A 23969-nucleotide genomic window follows, 5' to 3' on the forward strand; every position below is an offset into this window, starting at 1 on the left:
GGCAGCGGGAGGCCCCATTAGCTAAAGTGGTGCTTCAGGTTAAGAACAGTTTCAGGTTAAGAACAGACCTCCATAACGAATTAAGTTCTTAACCCGAGGTAACCACTGTATGATTGGGAAAAGAGGAGAACCCCTAAACACTTTTTTTTTAAAGAAAAAAAGTACTGGATACAGTATGTATCTTGAGGCCAGATGAGGGAAAGGTTTTCAGCAGTGCTGAGCCCCCTATATATACATATACGTATTTAACAAGCGCATGCAGTTTACAGGGGGGGGGGCTGCCCTGGAACCCTCGCGGAGCGTCCTTCCCAAGCCTCTCGGGTCACCATGGCAACCCAAACGCGAGGCGCCGGCCTGCCAGGGAGCCTGACTGCGGGCGCAAATCTCTCGGCACGACGGAGAGAAAACTAAATACGTTAAACCATTCTCGCCCTCCCCCTCTCCATGTTGAGGGCGGCGGCGGCGGCGGGCAGAAAGGCGTCCCAAAGCTCAGGAAAGACCTGGGCACCTTTCGAGCGGAGCGCCCAAGGCGGGAGAGAAGGACGCGGAGGGTCCCTCCTCCTGCGCCCGCCGCCTCAAGGCTCCTCCCGCGCCCGCCGCCATTTTGAGCCGTTGCGGTCGCCTGGCCGGGCGGGAACCGCGCCGCCTTTAGTCCCTTTTCCCTCGCCTTAGTTTGGGGCAGCTGGTTGCTAGGCCCGCATGCCCTCCCCACCGCCACCAGCAGCGCTGTTCCGCCTCGGAGGAAAGCCGGCAGGCGCCCCTGCTTCTTCTCCCCTCCTCCGCCTCCCAGGTAAGCGCCCCCTTCTCACGCCCATCTTCTCCAGCCAGGATGTCATCCTAAACACGCTTTTTCCTCGGGAGTAAAACCCCACTGGACTCTGTGGGGCTTATTGCTGCATAGACAAGCGTAGGATGACGTTGCCACACACACCCCGGCTCCAGGGCTTGAGGGGTTTTTTAAGTTTTGGTTAGAATTGCACAACCACCTCTTTGATTGAGTTGAAATCAAGTTCATTTTTCTTAGGCTGCACACAAGGGCTGGGCGTCCTTTCGTTGCCCCCTGGCAGAGACACTGCGCCTTTAGCAGCTGTATGGCAGCTAAATCATTTTAGCAGGTCCCCCTCGCTGGAGATGCAGTGGCAGGAACAAACCCTGTTCTATTACAGCTGCATTTCTGCCAGAAGCACAACGGTTTTTTTAGCACAATGACAACCCTGTTTAAGATTATGCAAAATCAATTGCATGTCAGTCTTACACACGTGTGTGCTCCTAAGCAACCCCCCAGTATGTACAAGTAGGGGGTTGTTCTCAGGTAAGTGTGTGCTGATGATGACAGCACTGCACCATAAAATCACCCTCTAGGAATTATTGTTATCATTACTATTGCTATTATTATTATTATCAGTGCTATTTTAGAAAAAGAGGTGCCCAAATTCACCATGAACTTGCTCTCTCTTTTAATGGCAATGGTGCCACCTGAGAGGTACTGGAACTGAGTTCCAGTGAGTTCTGGCTGGGGGAAAAAGCAGATTATTGTATTTATATTTATTTATATCCCACCTTTTCCCTGGACTGGGGCTCTAGGTGGCTAACAGATAAAAATAAAACACACACAGGAAAATAACAAAAACCCCATACACAGATAAAATAGAAAAGACTAAAAAGAATGCAACAGGAAGCCCAGTACGGTGTTGTAAATAATTGCTTTCCCCTCCTTTCAATATATGCTTGTATGCAAAATAGGGTTTCTATTTCAGGCCACTTTACTGAATGTGGTGGCGTCATTTATTTCTGACCCACCTTTTCGGGCCAGCCTTTGCAAGGCTGCTTAACACTGGAACAAATAACTGACCAAAAACAACAACAGCATGTAAGATAAAGTTATATTGGGGAAGGGCAGTACTCATATTAGTAAAAAGGATGTTTGAATAAAAAAGCGTTTTAGCGTTCAAGAGAGGGCGCTAAGTGGAATTGGTGGGAGGAATTGCACAGGTGTGGAGCCACTATTGGAAAGGTGTTGCAGGGATGGACAAAGGAATGTGCTACTTTTCACTGGTCCACACTGACTGCAAGGATATGACCTTGACATGTGGTGTAAATCATGTCTAAAATTAGTTGTTGCTTTAAAAATATGACACTGGATATCATTGCTCACTTTCTCGTTCTTTTAGTAGCATATTCTACAACCTCCATGCAGTTGCATTTGGGGGCATGGGTCCACATAAGAGAAAAAAGGCAAAAAAGACTATGTCAGTGAGACTAAGATATTTGTGTTTTCAGATATTTCACATGTAGTCTTGGAGAAAAGGTAATGTAGATTACTGGCAGAGCAACCCCTGCTGCTGTCTGGGGTGGGGGGTGCGGTGCACATGCGTGCTGTGCCATGAGGGCGTGGCATCCCAAGTGGGCAGGGTGTGCTGCCCAAGCAAATGCATCCCTCCTGAACCAGTGCTGCCAGAAAAGCAGCCGCCGGGAGGGTGCCGGGAGCAACACCCGGGAGGGACATGGCTGGCATGTGCTGGCCTGCAGGATGCCCCAGCTGTTGCATCCCTTCTGGGTGGACGGCCTGTGGCGCACCCCACACTGCTTTTTCAGACAGTGCTGGGCCCTCTGGAGGGTGCCCAGGAGGGATGGCGACTCGGGTGCTCTGCAGCCCCAATATAGCCCCACCCCTCTCTTCCTACGCTGCTGATGTAGACTATACAGGAGCAGTGACTAATTTAGAGTCCTAACTGTTTAAACGATTGTAGCCTTGTTCCTTGTTTATTTGAAATTAAGTCCCAATTGAATTCAGTAGGGCTTATTCCCAAGCATGATCCATAACTCATCAGAAAGAAAACCCCAAGCCCTCATCCTCCCTGCTATTGTGCCTTTTAATAGCACATTGATCTACCAAAATTCAGCTGGTGAATCTTCATGTTGTTGTGATAAGCATCATCACCTGCTAATATCTTTATATCACGTCGCTTTTTAAAGAACAGGAGCAATAAAGGAATAGGAGCAAAAGCTATGTAAGCTTGCAGAAGATTACAGCTTTATAGTCCAGTCCAATCCATATACCGTGGAAGTAATCTTATATAGAAAGGGCCAACCTAAATGATTAAGGGGATGGAGCAACTCCCCTATGAGGAAAGGTTAAAACATTTGGAGTGCTTCAGTTTAGAGAAATGATGAGTAAGAGGATACATGCTAGAGGTGTATAAAATTATGCGCCATGTGGAGAAAGTGGATAGAGAAATGGTTTTTCCCCTCTTTGAAAACACTAGAACTCGGGGGAATTCAATGAAGCTCAATGTTGGAAGATTCAGGACAGACTAAAGAAAGTACTTCTTCACACAGTATATAGTTAAACTATGGAAATCACTCTCACATGAGGCAGTGATGACCACCAATTTAGATTACTTTAAAAGTGGTTTGGACAAATAAGGCTATCAGTGGCTGCTAACCTGGATGGCTTGCCCGATGTAAGCAGTATGCTTCTGAGTACCCGTTACTCAAAATCTCAGGAGGGAACAGAGCTCTTGTGCTCAACTCCTGCTTGTGAGCTTCCTCCACTGTGAAAATGGAATGCTGGAGTATATGAGCCATTGGCCTCATCTTATGTGCATATAGAATTTTACCTGCAGGCCTTATTTTTATTTCATTGGATTAAGGTGTGCCTAACGGTGCAATATCTGGCTTCTATCTAGAAGCCATAAGTAAGTGGCTTCTAACTCACCAGCCTTACACATTGATCATAAATCCATTTACATGGAAGTCAGTCCCACTGACTTCAGTAAACTTTCTTCCATGTTAAGTATACTTAAGATGTCAGCCTTAGTTATTACCTAATATGACTGCAGATATGGAGGGGCCCCTCTCTCCCACGCCATTTTGAGCTGGTGTTTTCATGCGGCTACATTACGAGAAAAGGCAATGGGGTACAATATTAAAATGTCACTTCACCACACATTCTTTTGTTCTGCATTGTGGCCTGGTGACGTGTTGTAAAGTTGTCATCATATCTACTGTATTATCGCTATGGCGTAAAGTTGTCATTGCTTTATTGGATATGAATGTACAATGTTGGCAGGGTTGATAGGATACCCAAAATAAAAATGGAATTGTAACAATTTCATAACTGCAGTTTAAAATATGAGAACTTGTGGAGTTATAGATCCTCAAGAAGTTGCTGGCCGTCTTCTACCTTTGATGTTCTTTACTGTTAACAAGGAACTGAATATACAAGGAAGCAAAATACATATAGTCTTGAAAGCCACCTGCTTCATATTCTTCTTATTACTGTTATTACAGTCAGATGTGAAGTCGAGTCCTGCCATGATTTGCAAATATATAATTTTATTTTATGGTCACTCTGGTGTGTGAACTACATCAGCAACTGGGTGTGAGTGTTTGTTATTTAGAACCCTTAATCAGCTTTTGATACTAGCGGCTGTGATATCCTTCTGAATTCCCATTTTGAATTTTTCTTGTTTTTTCCTGACACTGATCTATCTAGAGGACTGGCTCTAGAAAGTGATGTTGAGAAGCTACTGTTCCTTCCTTTGAGTACTGGCCTATGAGTTACCACTGAATTCCATCTTGTCACCAATGCTATTTAGCATCTCCATAAAATGCCTGGGGTCCAGGGTTTTGGAGTGTGGTGTCATAAAATATATAGGTAGTGCCTAGCTTCTTTTTCATCAGATGATAGGGAGGCAGTTGAAACTCCAAATTAGTGTTTAGAGGCTATGGTGAGCAGGATGTGACTGAGACTTAATCAAAATAAGACAGGTACTTTTGGTTAACAGGAAAGCCAACCCAGGAATATATTCCTATCCTGTGTACCCTGACTGTGGTTCTTGTTCCATGCCTTTAACCAGGCAGTATACACTTGCTATTGTATACGTATTAGTTTACAAATAATGTACATATATTGATACATTATACCTTATGAAACAAGATGTTATGGTGGACCCAAGAAACATTAGTTGTTAAGAGAGGCAGCAGTCAATAATGCAAAGAAAACTGTCAATTCATTGTTGTGTGAGGCTTTGCTCACTCTTATCATAGATCTGTGACGTAAATGTGCAAATGAAATAGTACTTTCCCTCAAATACAAACACACAGAGGATTCCATTAAAATTTATTTTGTCCTACATAGAGGCTTGCTTGTAACATTTTTTGTTATTTGCTGTAAGTTACTAGAGAAGACTAACACATGACTTTATTTTCTGTATGAGGATTGGTAGCTAAAGCAGGAATGCAATAATAATTTGTCTTTAGTGTTATGCTTATATTATGTAATACCAAATGGGAATACTTATGCTACTAACACTAAGTGGGGGCATTTATAATGCTCTAAACATAATTATGCAGTATACATATTTCCCAATTTATTTCCATAGTGCAGGGTAAAATACTATATAAACAGAATAATAATTCCACTGTATTTTGTTCTATTAAAATTAGGGATGCCATCTGATGAAATAATTCTAGTCAATAAAGCACCTAACTTTTAACTACACAATTAATTAAATTTAAGCAAATGTGCATATGACCAGAATCTCAATGTAGATTTCTCTTTTTTTTTTGAGATAGTGAAACATAAAATTGCTTGCATCTTAAATAAAACTCATCATTCATTGGCATGGCTCTCATATAATGGTAAATCAAACAAACTATAGTTTATAGTACCAGGAATTAGCAAACATGCTGGTGCATGTTACTGAAGTCATGTCTGCTCCCCCTTCCCCTGCCATGCCAGGAGGAAGCAAACCAGAGCACTGGCATGGTGTTATGTGCAAACTAGTTCTCATGACCCTTTCTATCTAAACAAACCACAAGAAAAAGCCAAGCACAGATATGGGATACAGGCCTGATTAACTCTGGCTCACTGTTGTGTGCAAAGCAGGCCATTGTCTTATTTATTCACTATTGGAGCAGAGGACCACAAAAGAGGTAAACTTGTTTACCTTCAACTCACAGGCCTGCCAGATCAATTAATCAACTAAGTTAATGTTGATAAACAATGCAGTTCTGTGCATGCTTACACAGAAGTAAGTTCCATAGTGTCCACTGGGGCTTACTCCCAAGTAAGTGTATTTCCTCAATTACTTTGACTACTAAAATGAGTAATATTTCTTGAAAAGTCATCTTTTTCTAAAAAGGGCCTATGATCCAGAAAGAACACAGGGATTTGCTTTGATGAAGTCTATGTCACCTTGAATTTTAATGCCTCCAGCCTTTAGCATATTTTTCAAATAAATTGGCAGCTTATGACATCTTTATAGGATGCAATAAAGTAGCCATTCTCTCATTTTTCAGCCATGGATCAAAATTCTTATTATTTTACTGCCCTAAAAGCATGTACTTTTAGCACAGCATATCAGCCCAACTGGGGATACAGAACCTGCAGTGCTATAGTTAATGACTGATTAACGGAACAGTGTTTAAAGCTATGTCCCACTGAAAGACATTTTTTTATTTTCTGAAATTTAGACCACCAGACATTATTCATAGTCCAACTATCTGTATGTAAACGTTTTGATTATTGGCTCCATAATGCTTCTAACACTAAAAACAGAGAATATTCCCTGGAATCTCTTATTACTTTTACCACAGACCCTGCTTTTATCCTTATTGCACATGTTTGCTCCCCCAAGCACACACTATTTACTCCTAATGCTTGTTTTTCTGCCCCTTTATGTAGACAGTGAACAATCTGTTATGCAGTTTGTATTCATATCAATTAATTCCTCCTCATCTTTCTTCAAAATGTAATTTAGTTAAGACCGATAGAACTTTACATCTCCGTTTAAGTTTAGTCACTTTTGTGGGGAGGGCAGATACAGATAACCATGAGGGGTTGTTTAAAATATGTGTTTGAAGACCAGATCCTTCAGTAACACTCATACGTCTTGCTACTATTATTATGGCCATCAAATTAGGCCTTTTCATTTGATAATAAGACCATAGTTTTCTTATTCAGTCAACAACTAGCGCCTACAACAGAATGTTTCAGTGTACTGTATAGTACTTCTGTTTGATGTTGTATTCAGCCAGACGTACTGTCATGAACTGGCAGGATTTTGGGAAGAGGATCCTGATGAGGGGTGCAGCTGAGAGTGGGTCACACACGAGCAAGCTGGGGATGGGGAAGGAGAGGTTGTTGTAGACAATACTCAGAGGGTGACATGAGGGGGCAGGGGCTAGTGAACAGGAAGCCGAGCAGCAGGACCCCTCGCCAAAGCCAGATAGGTCCCCACAAACACGGCGGGTCCTAAGATGTTGGGAACAGCAGGTGGGGCACTCAAGGAAGGAGAGGCAGGCCAGGGCCTGCAGCCTAGTTCACTAGCTGGCCAGGTGGGGAAGGAGGCATGTGATTCCTTAGCTGGGCCAAGGTCACATGCCTCATCAAGCCCAGGTGCTGCAATCAGCAGGCACAGTAAAAGAAGGCAGCAGAGCTGAGGTACTGTGGCTGCTCAGCTGCCCATGTTGAAGGACCTTGCCTGGAATTCTCCTTGGACCTTCACGGGTCTCCACTTCGACTGCTGAACTTGGCTTACTGACCCCCAGACTGCATTTCCTGATCTTTGGACTTGGCTTGCATGGATTGGCTTCTAGACTTGGAACTTTGTCGTATGGATTCGCTTCGGGACTTGGAACTTTGCCTAGGCACACTGTCGGCCAGGGGATCAGGAGACATGATACTACCTTCATGATACTCTTATTACCCCTCCTTTTCCCCCTCTCTGCCCATAGCAGTCAGCATTCCATCACCACTGAGCATGCTCAGCCTCATTAGGATGTTCTTGGAGTTTTTATTCCCTTATGATTCACGCCCACCTACGCTCAACATTTTCTGTTCTTCTGTAAACCTTGGGCTTTTCCTAAGCCTGCTAATACCTCCTTCTAGTGTATGGTTGGTGCTGTTTGGGCTGTAGAGAAGATTCACACTTACCTCTGAACTTTGGAAACACAGCAAATGGTGATTAGCAGCTTTGGAAGTTGTCTTACATTAAGTCAAGCAATTTGTGCATCAAGCCCAGTATTATCCATTTTGACTTGTAAAAGTACTAATGGTGGATTGGAAAGCAATGATTACTGGTTTGTTTGTTTGTTTGTTTGTTTGTTTGTTTGTTTTAAGCTAAGGAATGTATAGTAAATTCCAGGTTACTGAAACCACTCCATCTTGAACTTTAGTTTATGCAACTTATGCACTACTACTAACATCTCCCTGGAGCATACTTTTCCAAAATCAAGTATTTAACAGAAAAGGTCTCTGTCCCTAAAGTCACTGCACATTTCCTGAGAAGGCTCACCCGGGGATCCTGGCCACAGTTTTATTCATATATATTGATATTATTTCAGTATCATAGGCCTTAAAACAGTGTTGATTTATGTGAAGCTGAGACACAACAACAGTTTATCACATATGAAGGGTCATAGCATCTTTCAGACAAATGAATTCTACATATTGAATATTTAAAACTAAGTCTATCAAAATGACATACCATATATTACCTCAAAATACAAGCTAACATAATAGATGGTCTTAGTAGGGGTGTATTAATGTTCTTTATTGGCTATCATTGTTTCAATATCAAAGCAAAGTAAAAGCAATAATCTTTACAGAGAACTTCAGAAAGACAAAATAACACATGACACTGCTCATCAATTTAAATGCATGTCCTATCAGTTTTTAATACATTGCGGGTTTGTGATGCATGCATAATTTTGGAATGGGATCTGGTCGAGGATTTAGATGTTCTGTTTGCCATGTTCATGATACAAACTTTGAAGAAGATGAAATTGCTCATCCTTCTTATGCATGGCATTCTGGCTGCCTAGATGAGATAGGAACTACTACAGTGGTGCCTCGCAAGACGAAATTAATTCATTCCGCAAGTCTTTTCGTCTTGCGAGTTTTTCGTCTTGCGAAGCACGGTTTCCCATAGGAATGCATTGAAAATCAATCAATGCGTTCCTATGGAAACTGCCTTCAGACCAGGTCCGGGGACAGTCTGTCCCCCGACCTCTTCTGAAGGCCGGCGGGGAGCGAAAGTCTTTGCTTCCCCCCCGCCTGCCTTCCCGGGACAGAGGAGACTTCTCCGCTGTCCCGGGGCGATCTTAAAATGCTGGCGGGTGGCAGCGAACCCTTCGCTGCCATCCCCCAGCATTTTAAAAGAGGTCCAGGACCTCTTCTGAAGGCTGGCGGGGGGCAAAAGTCCCCCCTGCCTGCCTTCCCGGGGGCTTTTAAATCGCCCCGGGACAGCGGCAGGCAGGGGGGACAAAGACTTTGCTCCCCCCCGCCTGCCTTCAAAAGCCGTCCGGGACAGCGGAGAAATGCGCTGCGTTTCTCCGCTCTCCCGGGAAGGCAGGCAGGGGGGAGCAAAGACTTTTGCCCCCCGTCGGCCTTCAGAAGAGGTCCAGGACCTCTTCTGAAGGCCGGCGGGGGGCAAAAGTCTTTGCTCCCCCCCACCTGCCTTCAAAAGCCATCCGGGATAGCGGGAAGCGCTTCCCTGCTATCCCGGACTGCTTTTAAAATGCTGGCGGTGGGGAGCAAAGCCTTTCGGCCCCCGCCGGCCTTCCTGGACCTCTTCTGAAGGCCGGAGGGGGGGGGGAAGGCTTTGCTCCCCACCGCTAGCATTTAAAAGAGGTCCCCGGAGATTTCCCTATGGGCTTTCTTCTTGCGAAGCCTCCAAAACGGAAAACCCTTTCGTCTAGCGGGTTTTTCGTCTTGCGAGGCGTTCGTCTTGCGGGGCACCACTGTATTACTTTTTAGGACTGTTACACTTTAGGAAAGGCTAGTAGCTGTTCAATATTTGCTCATCTGCTTGCAACACTATCCTAATACTCACGCCTATACAACATTAGGTTTCGTAATAGAGACAGTTAGTATGCACTATTGGAGCTATTTGAGTTGCTGTAGCTAGTCTTACATTATTATTGTTAGCTCCACATAAAGTATTTATTTGCAGTTGAAAAATGAATACAAAACCTCTATTACTAGAATGCATATATAAATACAGTGGTACCTTGGGTTAAGTACTTAATTCATTCCAGAGGTCCATTCTTAAGCTGAAAATGTTCTTAACCTGAAGCACCACTTTAGCTAATGGGGCCTGCTGCTACTGCCGCGCCACCGGAGAACGATTTCTGTTCTCATCCTGAAGCAAAGTTCTTAACCCGAGGTACTATTTCTGGGTTAGCAGAGTCTGTAATCTGAAGCATATGTAACCCGAGGTACCACTGTAATAAGAGCACACACGGATCAAGACAGATGCCCATCCAGTCCAGTATCCTATTCACAGTGGTTAGCCATATGTCTATGGGAAGCCAACAAGCAGGACCTGAGCACTAAGTTCCTTCCCCACTTGTGATTCCCAGCACTGGTATTCAAAGGCATTCTGCCTCCAACAGTTGAGGTACAACATAGGGCTATGAATAGCTCCAGCCATCATGGCTGTTCTCCATTAGTTTGTCTTATCCTCTTTTAAAGCCCTCCAACTGCATGACCTGTAATTTCCTGAATTCTGTGTTTAAAATTGGTGTTACAATGGGCACTTTCTACACCTGAGGCATGAACGCTGATACTAGGGGAAAGTCACATAGTTTTGTAGATTAGCAATTTCACTTGGAAGTTCTTTAGAAACTCGTGGATAGATGTCATTTACCCCTGGTGATTTGTCATTTTTAAATTTGACAATAAGGCCTAGAACGTCTCTTACCATCTTACCACTATTTGCCTCTGTTCTTTACACTCCCTTCCAGTGAAAGTTAGTTCAGGAACAAGGATCTGCCCTACAGCTTCCACTGTGAAGACGGATGCAAATAATTCAGCTTCTCTTCAATCTTATTTTCCTCCTTTAGCACACCCTTGACTCCTTTGTCATCTGTAAATCCAACCACCATCCTAGCTGGTCTCCTGCTACTGGTGTATTAATTTTTTTTGTTGTGGACCTTTATATTTTAGCAATGTGCTCTTTGAATTTTTCACACACACTCCATCTCTTATTGTCTGCTTGCAGGGGATGCGGGTGGCACTGTGATCTAAACCGCTGAGTCTCTTGAGCTTGCTGATCAGAAGGTTGGCGGTTCGAATCTGCATGATGGGGTGAGCTCCTGTTGCTCTGTCCCAGCTTCTGCCAACCTAGCAGTTTGAAAGTATACCAGTGCAAGTAGATAAATAGGTACCGCTGCGGCGGGAAGGTAAACAGCGTTTCTGTGCACTCTGGCTTCCATCATGGTGTCCCGTATATATGGCGGTATATAAATAATAAATAAATAATAAGTGGTTTAGTCATGCTGGCCAAATGACTCTGAAAGCTGTCTGTGGACCAACGCTTGCTCCCTTGGCCTGAAAAGCAGGATGAGCATCACACCCCATAGTTACCTTTGACTGGTCCTAACCAGGGTTCCTTTACCTTTTTACTGTCTGCATTTCTTTTACCAAACTTCATATTTTGTTTTGCTTTCTTCATCGGGACAAGACTTCCATTTTCTAATGTAGGCCTTCTTGCTTGCAATAGCTTCCATGTTGACAACATTCACAAGCAGTGCATCCCAGACTAAAATTGTTGGCTAGTGGCAGTTGTGAAAGCATCTTTATGGCTGGAGTATACGGGAGGATTTTTTTCCACCAAGAAGTGTGATCGTCAAAGAAAAATATGTACAAGTAAAAGCTGCAGTGTTGACACTGAGATATGTTTGCTTTCCTTTACTAATAAGAATGCCTTATTTTAAATGTAAGGCACTACCAGACTTTTATTTAAAGACCAAAGAAATTTTGCAGTGCTATTTAACCACATGTTACAATTTAATTCATGCTGTCAATTTAGTAAAGCAATTTAAAGTAATTACTAGATAATACATTTGCTTTTTATATAAATGTCTTAAACTTTTAGAAAACTGATATCTGCCTTGGGTAGCAGATGTGATGAAGTGCACATCAAAGTCCTGGTAATAGACACTGTTGAATCAGTAACATAAAAATATGTACACTAGATTATGATCATAGCACGACTGCTTTGAGATATTTTTCTTTTTAAAGCTCAGTTTTATCTCCCAAATGTAATAGCGAGTATTTTTAATGCACTAGCTAAAGAGGAGGTCATTGTTAATTTCTAAGGTATGGTAGACTTTTATTTCAGAAAGTATCACAAAATAGTTAATGTTAAAAGGAAGAAAATGGTACAGACACCATTTTATGGAAAATTCTTCTATCAAAGTTACTACCAGTGCTGTAGAGAAGCCATGCTAAGGCCTGATTTTCACATTCATGTATATTGCTTGATTTCTCTACACTTGATGACTTGGATACTTAACAACTGATAACTAGATGTTGGAGCCATTTCTATTGAAAGGCCTTGCATTTGAAGTAAATGTCAGGTTATTCTTTCTGCAGTGTTCATTCTGCAGTGTTCAGTGATGATTCATTCATTCGTGCAGGTCATCACTCCAAGTCACACTTATCAAGTGATGTGCAAGGCATTTAATAATCAGGACCAAGCTGTAGCCTTTCATGTGAATAGGCTAAATCCCAGTGCTCCTAAATTCCAAGGTACTTCCTTGACTCAAGTGCAGATGCTCCAGCTGTAGTTGCTCATAGAAAACAGCAAGAGAGAAGTTTTTGATAAATGTGCAAGAAGCATCGCCATCAGTTTGATCTTTTGATCTCTACTGGGCAGCAAAAGGAATTGGGCCTTTTGATAGTTTCATTCTAATTCATTGGTCTGCAGTTGGTGTACTGGAGCCCAGTAAAGTGTTGTGGTCTGATTCAAGGTGCGCTGCAACAAAAGTCATACTACCATAGAAATATATGGTTAAAAAGTAAGATATAAATCCGCAAGAGCATTTTTTGGGTTCAAGATGGGTTCTACTTCAGAAAAAGTTGAAGACTACCGTTCTAATACCCCGATGGGTCAAGTTTCTTCCTCTGCCGCCTAATAATAATAATTTTATTATTTATACCCTGCCCATCTGGCTGAGTTTCCCCAGCCGCTTTAGGTGGCTTCCAGTACATATAAAAAACATAATCAAACATTAAAAACTACCCAATACAGATGTCTTCAGTAGCCTGCTACTACCCTATCCCCAAGATAGACCATTGAACTACAGACCCCATGATCCTCAGTGGAAAAAGAGGCTGCCATATTTATGTGAGGATGTTGCACTACAATTGCTTGAATATTTGTCAGGATTGATTGATTGATTGATTGATTGATTGATGTCTAAGGTTGGATATTTGTCCTGTAAACAGAGAAAGCTGAACTAGCTAGTAAGCACACCCAGAACCAAGAAGGTGGTCCACAGTAAAACACACTTCTTTTGCTTCAGATATTATGGGATACTAACTAGTGCTAGGCAGTATTTCAAACACAGTACTGTTTACTATTTTAGTAAAGCTTTTGTGGAATTTCATGTAATGTTTTTTCTTTATTTCTAGTGACTTCTAGAAGCATCCCATTGTTCACTGGTGTATTGAAATAATTGTTCCAGCTGTGAAATTGCTGTCAGGATGTTCAAAAATGAATATCAGGTAAAACAGAAATGTTTATTCGTTAACTTTTACACAAACCTATAAACAAACCTAAAAAAAGAGCAAAATATTGAAAACGTTAGTTTGAGCTTTTAGTCTGAGCTTTTTTTTAAGCTCAGTGATTGATGTTCATTTCTGTTTTATAACGGTCTAGATCTTCTTTGAAGACTTTTCTGGCTTTGATAGTTAGTCAGTTTCTAATCATTCCCAGCCCATAAAGCTATATATACACAATTATTTCTTTAAAGTGCATTTGAAGCACATTTTCCCTTAATGAAATCTGCTTCTTCTAGCTAAGATCCTGCTCCAGCCCACAAGCAGAATACGAGAACAATAGGAGTCTCCCCACTTATTTTGTTTAACAACAGATGTTCAGAAGCATACCATTAATTTGTCTAATCCCTTTTAAAGTAGGGTGGCAATCGCATGGCCGTGAATTCCAGAGGTTTTTTTGAGTGTTTTAAAACATTATTTGCAATGTTTTTAAATACCGTATTTTTCGTCCCATAGGACGCACCTAGCTTTTTTGTGGGGGAAATAAAGGAAAAAAACCAAGTCGGGGAACAGCGGTATGGCGGCGCAGCGCCTCCCAGCTGTTCCCCGAGCTTGTGGGGCTGGCCGATGTCTGCCCGGCACGTGGGGCGCTCTGCTTAAGGACGCCCCGCGCACCGGGGCGGCAGGCTGCTATCCACAGTGTGGGGAGCCCCGCGGGAACTCCTGCAGGGCTCCCGACGCTCCAGATGTCTGCCCGGTGCGAGGGGTGCTCTGCTTAAGGGTGGCTTCTGCGCCGGGCAGCAGGCTGCTATCCGCAGCGTGGGGAGCCCCGCGGGAACTCCCGCAGGGCTCTTGACGCTGCGGATGTCTGCCCCGCGCGAGGGGCACTCTGCTTAAGGGTGCCTGTCGCGCCGGGCGGCAGGCTGCTATCTGCAGCATGGGGAGCCCTGCGGGAACTCCTGTGGGCTCCCCAGGCTTGCTGATAGCTTCCTGAAGCCTGGAGAGCAAGAGGGGTCGGTGCGCACCGACCCCTCTCGCTCCCCAAGCTTCAGCGAAAACCTGTATTCGCCCCATAGGACGCACACAGATTTTCCCTTCATTTTTGGAGGGGGAAAAGTGCGTCCTATAGGGTGAAAAATACAGTACTTGTTTTTACCTTTTTAAATCAGAATATTAATTGTCAGGGAACTGCCATCGGAGGGACAGGTGGTGGACAGGCTCCAGGAGAATAGGAGAGAATCTGCAGCAGAGGAAGGAACCAGCAGGGGGAGTGCAGGAGTCACAGCGGAGGGGAGGCTCTGGGATACTTCTAGTGAGAATAGCGAAGAGGTAACAAGACCCCCGTTAGGAACTCCCACCCTTCGCCGGAAACTGTCACGCAGAGAGTCACGAAGGCGCATGTCCGTCAAACAGCTTTTATGTTGGCGTAAATTCCGTAAACGCCCACTGTCAGATTCTACCAGCGACTGACGGATGTCATGCTTTGGGGGCTCCGTTAGTGCCTCGGTTTGGATGACCAGCCAAACCCCAGAGGGATCAAGCTTTTACGCACAAGCAGCTCACTATCCCATCACAGCAATCTGACAGTCCTTGAAAGCAGCTTGTGCAAGCAGAGGGCATCATGAGCGAACCAGCCGGAACCGGAGGAGCAGGAGCTGGAGCTGGAGCAGGTCCAAGCCTGGAAGAAAGGTACAGGGCGTTGGAGGTCCAGCTGGCGCTGCAAACGGCGAGGCTCGAGGAGAGGAGGGCTCAAGATGCGGATAAAGGGAAAACCACCCCACTTGCCAGACGGGTGCCTGGATTGGTGCAGAAATTTGGGGGGGATCCCAGGAACTATCAAGCCTTTAGGACAGAGATGCAATATGCTCTCAATCTACTGTTTGATGACTTCCCCGATGAGAACTCTAGAGTGGCGTACGTGATTGGCCATCTAGAGGGAGGGGCGAAGGACTGGGTTCGGCCCCTGATGGCAGCCAATAATGAAATCTTAAAGGACACAATGAAGTTTTTTCGCGCTATGGACTTGATGTTTTCCAGCGAGATCGAGCAGGGGGTGGTGCGCAGACAGTTAATGGCGTGTAAACAGGGGAGCCGATCTGTACGTGAGTACTGGACTGAGTTCACCATGCTGATTCATAGACTAGGGTGGGACCTTGCTAGTGAACCTATTCAAATGCTGTTTGAAGAAGGTCTCTCTCCGGCAGTGAAAGATGAACTTTCCCGGGCGCCTAGGGTGGAGTCTATGGATCAGCTGACTAAATCAGCGCTGTCCATAGGAGCACGCCAGGAGGCTAGAGCTATGGAAAAGCGGGAAGGAAAGGGGGAACGTTGGAAGGACTTCCGCATTCCAGAGATTCCGGAGCAGCCTTTCCCGCCAGCAGAGCCGATGGAACTTGGAACAGCGCGCGCGCGCGCAGTTTCAAACACCAGTGAAGGGCGGAAGAAGGAGGGAAAGAGCGGCAAGAGATGCTATCTCTGCCAACAGCCAGGTCACTTTGCCAGAGTCTGTCCGCAAAGGAAGGAATGGCAAGGGATGGCGGGAACTGTTGGGGGGAAGGAGGAAGAAGAAATCACGGAGCAAGTAAAAGCCAACGCCTGGTTGCCAACATCAGGGCACAGCAGCCAGGCCAGGGAGTAGTGAATGTGCCCACGCCGGAACCTCCAAGACCAGCGCTTGTGATTGAGGTGTTGCTGGAACTGGCAAACGGACACCCACTGAAGATAAAAGCGCTATTGGATTCAGGTAGCTCATGTAATTTCATGAGTAAGGAGTTTGCAGCTGAACACCAGATACAGACTATCCCATTAAGTAAGCCTTTGCAGGTTACCACGATTGATGGGAGGGAGCTGTTGGGAGGAGAAGTGAGCCAACAGACTGTACCAATGATAATGAGGGTGGCAAGACACACAGAACTGATAGCGTTTAACGTAGCCACCTTGGGGGGAGCTCCTATTATCTTGGGTATGAGCTGGCTGGCGCTACACGATCCGCTAGTAGGCTGGCATCAGAGAGTGGTTTCCTTTGGATCAGCACATTGCCTAGAACACTGCAAGGAGGGAGAGGCTCAGGCAGGGGCCAGGGCCACTCTAGCAGGGATGGAAGTGATGGACAAGGGGAGGGTGCCACCACAATACGCTGACTTGATTGACGTATTCAGCGAAAAAGAAGCAGATAAACTGCCCCCGCACAGACCCTTTGACTGTCAAATTAACTTACTCCCAGGAGCACAATTGCCAGTGGGCAAGCTGTATGCAATGTCAGACAGTGAGATGCAGGAGTTCATTGACAAGAACCTCAAGCGAGGTTTCATCAGAGAGTCACGAGCGGTGGGGGGCAGCCCAGTGTTCTTTGTGGACAAAAAAAACACGGGCAAGCCCAGGCTTGTATGTGATTTCAGGGCCCTAAATGCAGTGTCAGAACCAGTGACTTTCCCTATGCCTAGAATTGATGACATTCTAACACGGGTGAGAAAAGGGAAAATTTTTACCAAGCTGGACCTTAGGGGGGCATATAACTTGATACGTGTGAGAAAGGGGGATGAGTGGAAGACCACTATGTTCACCCCCTTGGGGGCTTTTGAGTACCGGGTTATGCCTTTCGGATTACAAGCGGGCTCCGCCTGCTTTCAATCATTCATGAATCACGTCCTGGGGCCACTGCTCTACAAGAACTGCGTAGCGTTCTTAGATGACGTCCTGGTGTACTCAGAGAATGAGGAGCAGCATGTGCGAGATGTAAGAGAGGTACTGAGCAAGCTGCGAGAAAACCGGCTGTGGGTGAAACTGGAGAAGTGTCAGTTTCATACCAGGGAGGTGGAATTCCTGGGGTACCGGTTGTCTGACAAGGGATTGGCCATGGATCCCAGCAAGGTTCAAGCGGTACTGGAATGGAAAACACCAAAGACCAAGAAGGACGTGCAAAGGTTCCTGGGCTTCGGAAACTTCTATAGGAAGTTCATCAAAAACTTTGCCCATTTAACAGCGCCCATCACGGATTGTCTTAGTAGCAAAAAGAAATTTGTTTGGACGGAAGAAGCGCAGCGGGCGTTCGAACGTTTAAAGCAGGCGTTTGCGTCGGAAGAGCAACTTTTGCACGTGGATCTACAACAACCAATGAGAGTGGAGACTGACGCGTCAGACCGAGCGGTGGGGGCCGTTCTTCTCCAGCCGGGAAAAGATATGTCTGAATGGAGACCGTGTGCATTCTTCTCGCGGAAGTTGAACAAATCCGAGAGGAACTACACAGTATACGACCGAGAACTGCTCGCCATTCATGAAGCATTCCGGAAATGGCGGCACTTGCTGATTGGGGCGCAGCACAAGGTTCAAGTCCGAACTGACCACAAAAATCTGGAATACTGGAGAACAGCCCGAGTGCTGAACCAGAGACAAGTGCGATGGGCCCAGGAGTTCTCCAAATTCCACTTTGAGATTCGCTACGTGCCCGGCTCCGAGAACGTGAGGGCGGACGCTCTTTCCAGGAAACCTGAGTACTTAGAGGGGGAGGGAGCGCCTGAGGCAAGGCATGTAATCCCTGAAGACCGCTGGGTGTGTGGGGCGGCATTGGTGGGGCAGAGGGAACTGATAGAGGGTACTGAGAACGATGAATACGCCCAAGAGAAACTCAGAGAGCTCAGGAGGACAGAGGAGAACACAGGGGGGTTTGAAGAAAAGAACGGGGCGTTGTATTACAAAGGGGCGCTGTACATACCCGATGGGGAACTGAGGGGCAGAGTACTCAAGCAGTTGCATGACAGCCCCACAGCGGGACATTTTGGACAGCACAAAACCATGTGGTTGGATACCAGGGAGTTTTGGTGGCCCAAGGTGAGGGAGGACGTACGGGAATATGTCAGGGGTTGTGACAGGTGCCAGCGAGCGAAAGAAGAGAGGGTGGCGCCAGCGGGGTTATTACAACCCTTACCCACGCCAGAAAGGCCATGGGAGGCAGTATCCATAGATTTTATGACGGACCTGCCAAAATCCAAAGGCAAAAGGTCATGGTGGTGGTAGATCTATTAACCAAGATGTGTCATTTTATAGCTTGTTCACATGCGGTCACAGCGGAGGAAACCGCCAAGTTGTTTGTAGAACATATTTTTAGGTTGCATGGCGCCCCCTTGAGGGTTTTGAGCGACAGAGGGAAACAATTTACTTCCAGGTTCTGGAGGAAAGTTATGAGCTTACTGCACGTAGAACTCAATTTCTCAACTGCCCGGCACCCAGAAACAAATGGGCAAGCGGAAAGGGCAAACGGGATTTTACAACAATACCTGAGGTGTTATGTAAAAGACAGAGAAAATGATTGGGTGGATAAGTTACCTCTAGCAGAATTTGCCTACAACAACGCGGAGAACGTGTCCACAGGGATGAGTCCCTTTCTGGCAAATTATGGGTGTCACCCCCGGGCATTCCCAGGAGAGAGAGGGGAGAGGTGGAGCGTGCCGGCGGCGGAATATTTTTTTGAAGAGATGGAAGCGATCCACCGTCAGCTTCAACTTAATTTAGAGAAAGCCAAGGAAGAATATAAGAAGCAAGCAGACAGAAATAGGAGGGAAGGTGAAACTATAAGGGTGGGAGACCGGGTGTGGTTATCCACCCAAGGACTACTGTTCAAGGGCGGGAGTAAGAAATTGAGACCCAAAAGATTGGGACCCTTTGAGGTCATACAGCAGGTCAACCCAGTAGCATTCAAATTCAGGCTGCCCAGTCACATGAAATTACACCCAGTATTTCACAGGTCATTACTGTCGCCGTACCGAGAGGGACGTGAGTGGGGGGAGCATGAGAGAGAGGCCACCCAAACACCCGTGATAGAAGAGAGAGAGAGCGACATGAACGTGGCAGGAATCATTGATTCCAGGTGGAAGGGGAATCAGGTGGAATATCTGGTAGAATGGGAGGGGGAAGTAGAGTCGGAAAACACTTGGGTACCAGCAGAGGTAGTCAATGACGAGGTCTTAATAGAAACATTTCATCAGCGTTTCCCAAGAAAACCGCAACCCGTGGCACGATTTAGAAGAGAACACTTTGGGACCACCGATGAGGAAGGAGAGTTTGAAGGGTTCCCAGAGTCAGGGGTGGGTGAGGAAGCCGACTCCGACGAAGAAGAGGAAGACGGAGAGAGAGACGGTACGCCGTGGCTAGAAGTGTTTGAATCCTCGGACGACGAGGAGAGTTCCTTCAGGGGCTTTCCGCCCTCACCGCCAGTGGGAGAGGAGGCGGGAGGGGGTGAAGGGGGCCCTGGGGGGGAGGTGGATGTCAGGGAACTGCCATCGGAGGGACAGGTGGTGGACAGGCTCCAGGAGAATAGGAGAGAATCTGCAGCAGAGGAAGGAACCAGCAGGGGGAGTGCAGGAGTCACAGCGGAGGGGAGGCTCTGGGATACTTCTAGTGAGAATAGCGAAGAGGTAACAAGACCCCCGTTAGGAACTCCCACCCTTCGCCGGAAACTGTCACGCAGAGAGTCACGAAGGCGCATGTCCGTCAAACAGCTTTTATGTTGGCGTAAATTTCGTAAACGCCCACTGTCAGATTCTACCAGCGACTGACGGATGTCATGCTTTGGGGGCTCCGTTAGTGCCTCGGTTTGGATGACCAGCCAAACCCCAAAGGGATCAAGCTTTTACGCACAAGCAGCTCACTATCCCATCACATTAATATTTTATTTTATATTTTTGTAAACTGCTAGGAAGTTTTGTTGCAATGAAGTGGTATATATCACACACACACACACACACACACACACACACTCCTTTTGTCTGTCTTGAATCTTTCCTAATTCAATTTCATTGGATAACCTTAGTTTTTGGTATTATGAAAGCGGAAATAAAACTGCTCATGTTCCTCACAGAATGCACAATTTTATATGTTCTTGTTCCAGAAATGAGCCAAAAGTTTATTTATTACCAGCTCTTTACCATAATTATACAACAATAATATATATAATAAAACAAAGCAGGAAAATAAAACAAGAAAAGTGTAAAAACAGTTAAAAACAAGACTTCTTACTTGGTCAGTCACCACCAAATCAGACCCCATTTGTTCATATTTGAATTGAGGATTTTTCCTCAATGTGCACCACATTATACTTGTTCAAGCTGAGCAGCATCACCCATTTTACTGCTTATTCACCCAGTTTGTAGATACAGTGGTACCTCGGGTTACAAACACCTCGGGTTACAAATACCTCAGGTTACAGACTCTGCTAACCCGGAAATAGTACCTTGGGTTAAGAACTTTACTTCAGGATGAGAACAGAAATCAGGCGGTGGTGGCAGCAGGAGGCCCCATTAGCTAAAGTGGTACCTCAGGTTAAGAACAGTTTCAGGTTAAGAATGGACCTCCGGAATGAATTAAGTTCATAACCAGAGGTACCACTGTACTCTTTTGGAGCTCCTTGCAATCCCTTGTTGTCACCCTGGATAATTTGGTGTCATCAGCAAAAGTACATCTTCTCCCATAAGGGGGACAGCTGGTGCACCAGCATTAGCAGATAAAAAGCACTTCTAATCACCACTGCCACCTGGACATCTGGGTGAATCACTCTTATTACTCTTGGTATTTATATCAGGAATTGGTTTCAAATGGATACCCTTATGATTAAATTATTGAGCAATGTGGTGAAAGAAAGCACAAGTGATACCACACTGGGCAGGTCATTGTTTGCTTTTCTTACAGGGTGGCCCATTTGTTGAAATCTTCAGTGCTCAAGGCAAGAACCCTGGAATGAAATGGAAGGTTTCTGGCAGTCCTTCGGTAATTGGGAAGGTATGTCTCATGCAGGAATGATAAGACCTTGGTATATAAACTACAGAAAATGTACATGAAACTTAACATTAGAAAGTAATAAGGGCTTTGACCTGACTGTGGAAGAGTTGTCACTTTCACTTCTTTTACTGTGACAAAAATAAATGACCACACAAGTTAGCACTTCGTACAGCTAAAAAATTCTAATGGCAGCAGGCTTAGAATAGCTTTTTTTTATTACTGCTGGTCTAGTCCAGTCTTTTTCTGGCATGAAAATAGTGATGAGGAAAGGTTCACCGGCTTAAATTCTGCATGTTGGGTTTCTTTCACAAAGGCAGAGAAGGAGGGAACTAACAAAATAGCAACAACAACAATTTTATTTATACCCTGCCTATCTGACTGGGTTGCCCCAACCACTCTGGGTGGCTTCCAACACACATAAAAACATAATAAAATGTCAAATATTAATAATAACAATCTGACCCAACACAGTATCCCAACTTTCAGCTTCCAGGGGTGACTCACAAAACAAAATAACTACTGAGTCCTGATAGCAGCCCCTAATCTCATATATGACTCCAAGATTTCCAACCGTTTGATTGTGAAAGTGATTTCTTTCTTTTCGCAATCGAGAGAATGAGTGCAGCACATCATCCTCAGAGGGTTTGGCAATAGCAGGTGTAGCCTTTGAGTTAAAAAAGGGTTACCCACCCCAGCATTGACAGCCAATTGTACTGCCTTTTGCTCGTGATAGGCTTCACAACCAATAAAAATCTTTGCATTTGTAGTAAATTGGTGTTTTTGGACAATTGTTTTGGCCGCCCCAAGTATAATATCTTCTTTGTTGTTTTGATAGGAGTTCGATAAGCAAGTGAAAGGCTTTGTCTTTGTTCTTGAAGGAAGCAGTCAAACAAACAAGATGCAACTTCCTAAGGAAACCAGGCAAGCTCGTAAGTACAAATGTATTAAATATAGATGTAATACAGTATCATAAAATGTGATTAGGCTTTGATTTTTAACCAGTAGTGTGCTACAAATATAAAATTTGGCCAGTTGTATCTTAAGCTAGGTTCTTCCAAAGTTAGAGGGAAATTTCTTTTTCAGCTAGAGCCACTTAGTCAAAATTACTTTTGCTCTTGATATTTTAATCATTTTCCCCTAGGCCTCCTGCTGCTTTAAGCCAGAATGCTGCAAAGAATAGAGTGTGATGCATAGATGGGGGAGAAATGAATTCAAGCCCTCACTTGGTTATTAAGCAGACTGGCTCACTTTCAGCATGACATACTTCACAACGTACCGGTAGTTAAAAGAATAAAATGGCAGTAGGAAGAACATGTACCCCACTCTAAATTCTTTGGAGAAAAGGCAGGATAAAGCTGTAATAAATAAATATATCAGGCATACATGTGTCACGTGAACTCAGAAAATGGAAAGTCTCTTCCTTGTGAAGTCAAATGCTTCCCTGTACAAAGTGCTTCCTTTCTAAGGAACCAAATGTCTTCCTTCCCTGTTGGTAAGTTTAGCAGAGTTGGCTAGCCAGTTGTGATCATATAGGCCCTCTAAAGATGATGACTAACTGACAAATACGGGCACACATTGAAGAAGGTCTTTGAATTGTTTCTGTGAATTCTGTAAAACAAGCTGTAATCCTGTATTTTCCATGTTTCTAGGCTTAATGAATTCCTATAAAATTCCTTTATGGGGGGAAATATTTCATATAATTATAGAGTTGGAAATGACCACGAGGGTCATTTAGTCCAACCCCCTGCAATGCAGGAATCCTTTGCCCAATGTTGGACTCGAACCCATAACCCTGGGATTAAGAGTCTCATGCTCTACCAACTGAGCTATCAGATAAGATTCTTATCACGAGTTACCAAGGCATTCTGTTAAGCTCTATTGACCTTTCCTCACATAATTTCAACTATTATATTGTGGCTTGATTTGTATGAAAGGCTTGCCATCTTCGCTGATGGCTTTCTCTGCCTCTGTTTATTGTGCAACAAATGCATGGTACAATTATACTAGACCACTTCCCTCAAGGAAAACACCTGTGTTTCTGGGTTATTGCCATTTTCCACTGTGAGGAGAGACACTGCTTTCTTTCACCAGCATTAGATTCTTCTCTTCCACCATTTTGTCCTCACAGCAACCCTGTGTGGTAGGTTAGAGTGAGAGATAGTGAATGTCAGGGCAGTCTGATGATTTTAATTTGGATCTCCATCGTTCAGGCTGACACTGTAAGGTCACAGTAGACTGCCTTCAACAAAGTCAGGGCATAGAATTCATTTCAGATACTGATGTCAAACCTTGCTAGTCTTCTGTATCTTACATTGTGCCTTTAAAAACAAAGAAACCCCAGAACATAGTTTCTGAGTAAGAACAGATGAACTTTCCTTTGCTCTTAAATTCATCACATGTGAGGCAATCAGACACATGTACAGAGAGAGAGGGAGAGGGAGGGGGAGAGAGAGAGAGAGAGAGAGAGAGAACGCGCTGGGGTTTGGAAGCAGAGTGAGGGCAGCATGTATTGCAAGTGGATGAGCTCTTAAAAACTATGTGCTGGCAGCAGCTGCGAAAACATGTACAAAGATATGTCCTGAATAAAAGAAGGTACATTTTGAGCATTAATAGTGCAGTTTTTATTTAGTGAGCTGAGAATTCTGGGAACTAAGAAAGTAGTATATCTGCTAGTCATATCACA

General features: G+C 44.7%; 1 protein-coding gene across 6 annotated transcripts in view; it reads left to right on the plus strand.

Annotated features, from left to right (window-relative positions):
* The first annotated feature begins 260 nt into the window (after positions 1 to 260).
* CFAP20DC (CFAP20 domain containing) overlaps positions 261 to 23969 on the plus strand; it is a 151378-nt gene continuing 127669 nt past the window's right edge. For 4 of the 6 annotated variants that reach the window (XM_083723738.1, XM_083723739.1, XM_083723740.1 and 1 more), the window contains exons 1-4: positions 261 to 790; positions 13430 to 13522; positions 21197 to 21286; positions 22122 to 22215. In XM_083723738.1, coding sequence (XP_083579864.1) covers positions 13502 to 13522; positions 21197 to 21286; positions 22122 to 22215 — 205 coding nt within the window. In that variant the 5' untranslated portion in view covers positions 261 to 790; positions 13430 to 13501. The remainder of the gene's footprint in view (positions 791 to 13429; positions 13523 to 21196; positions 21287 to 22121; positions 22216 to 23969) is intronic. The other 2 variants (XM_083723741.1, XM_083723742.1) reach the window with 2 other exon arrangements.

The sequence above is a fragment of the Podarcis gaigeae genome (assembly GCF_964106915.1).
Source record: "Podarcis gaigeae genome assembly, chromosome: 2".
In the NCBI taxonomy this organism is placed as follows: domain Eukaryota; kingdom Metazoa; phylum Chordata; class Lepidosauria; order Squamata; family Lacertidae; genus Podarcis; species Podarcis gaigeae.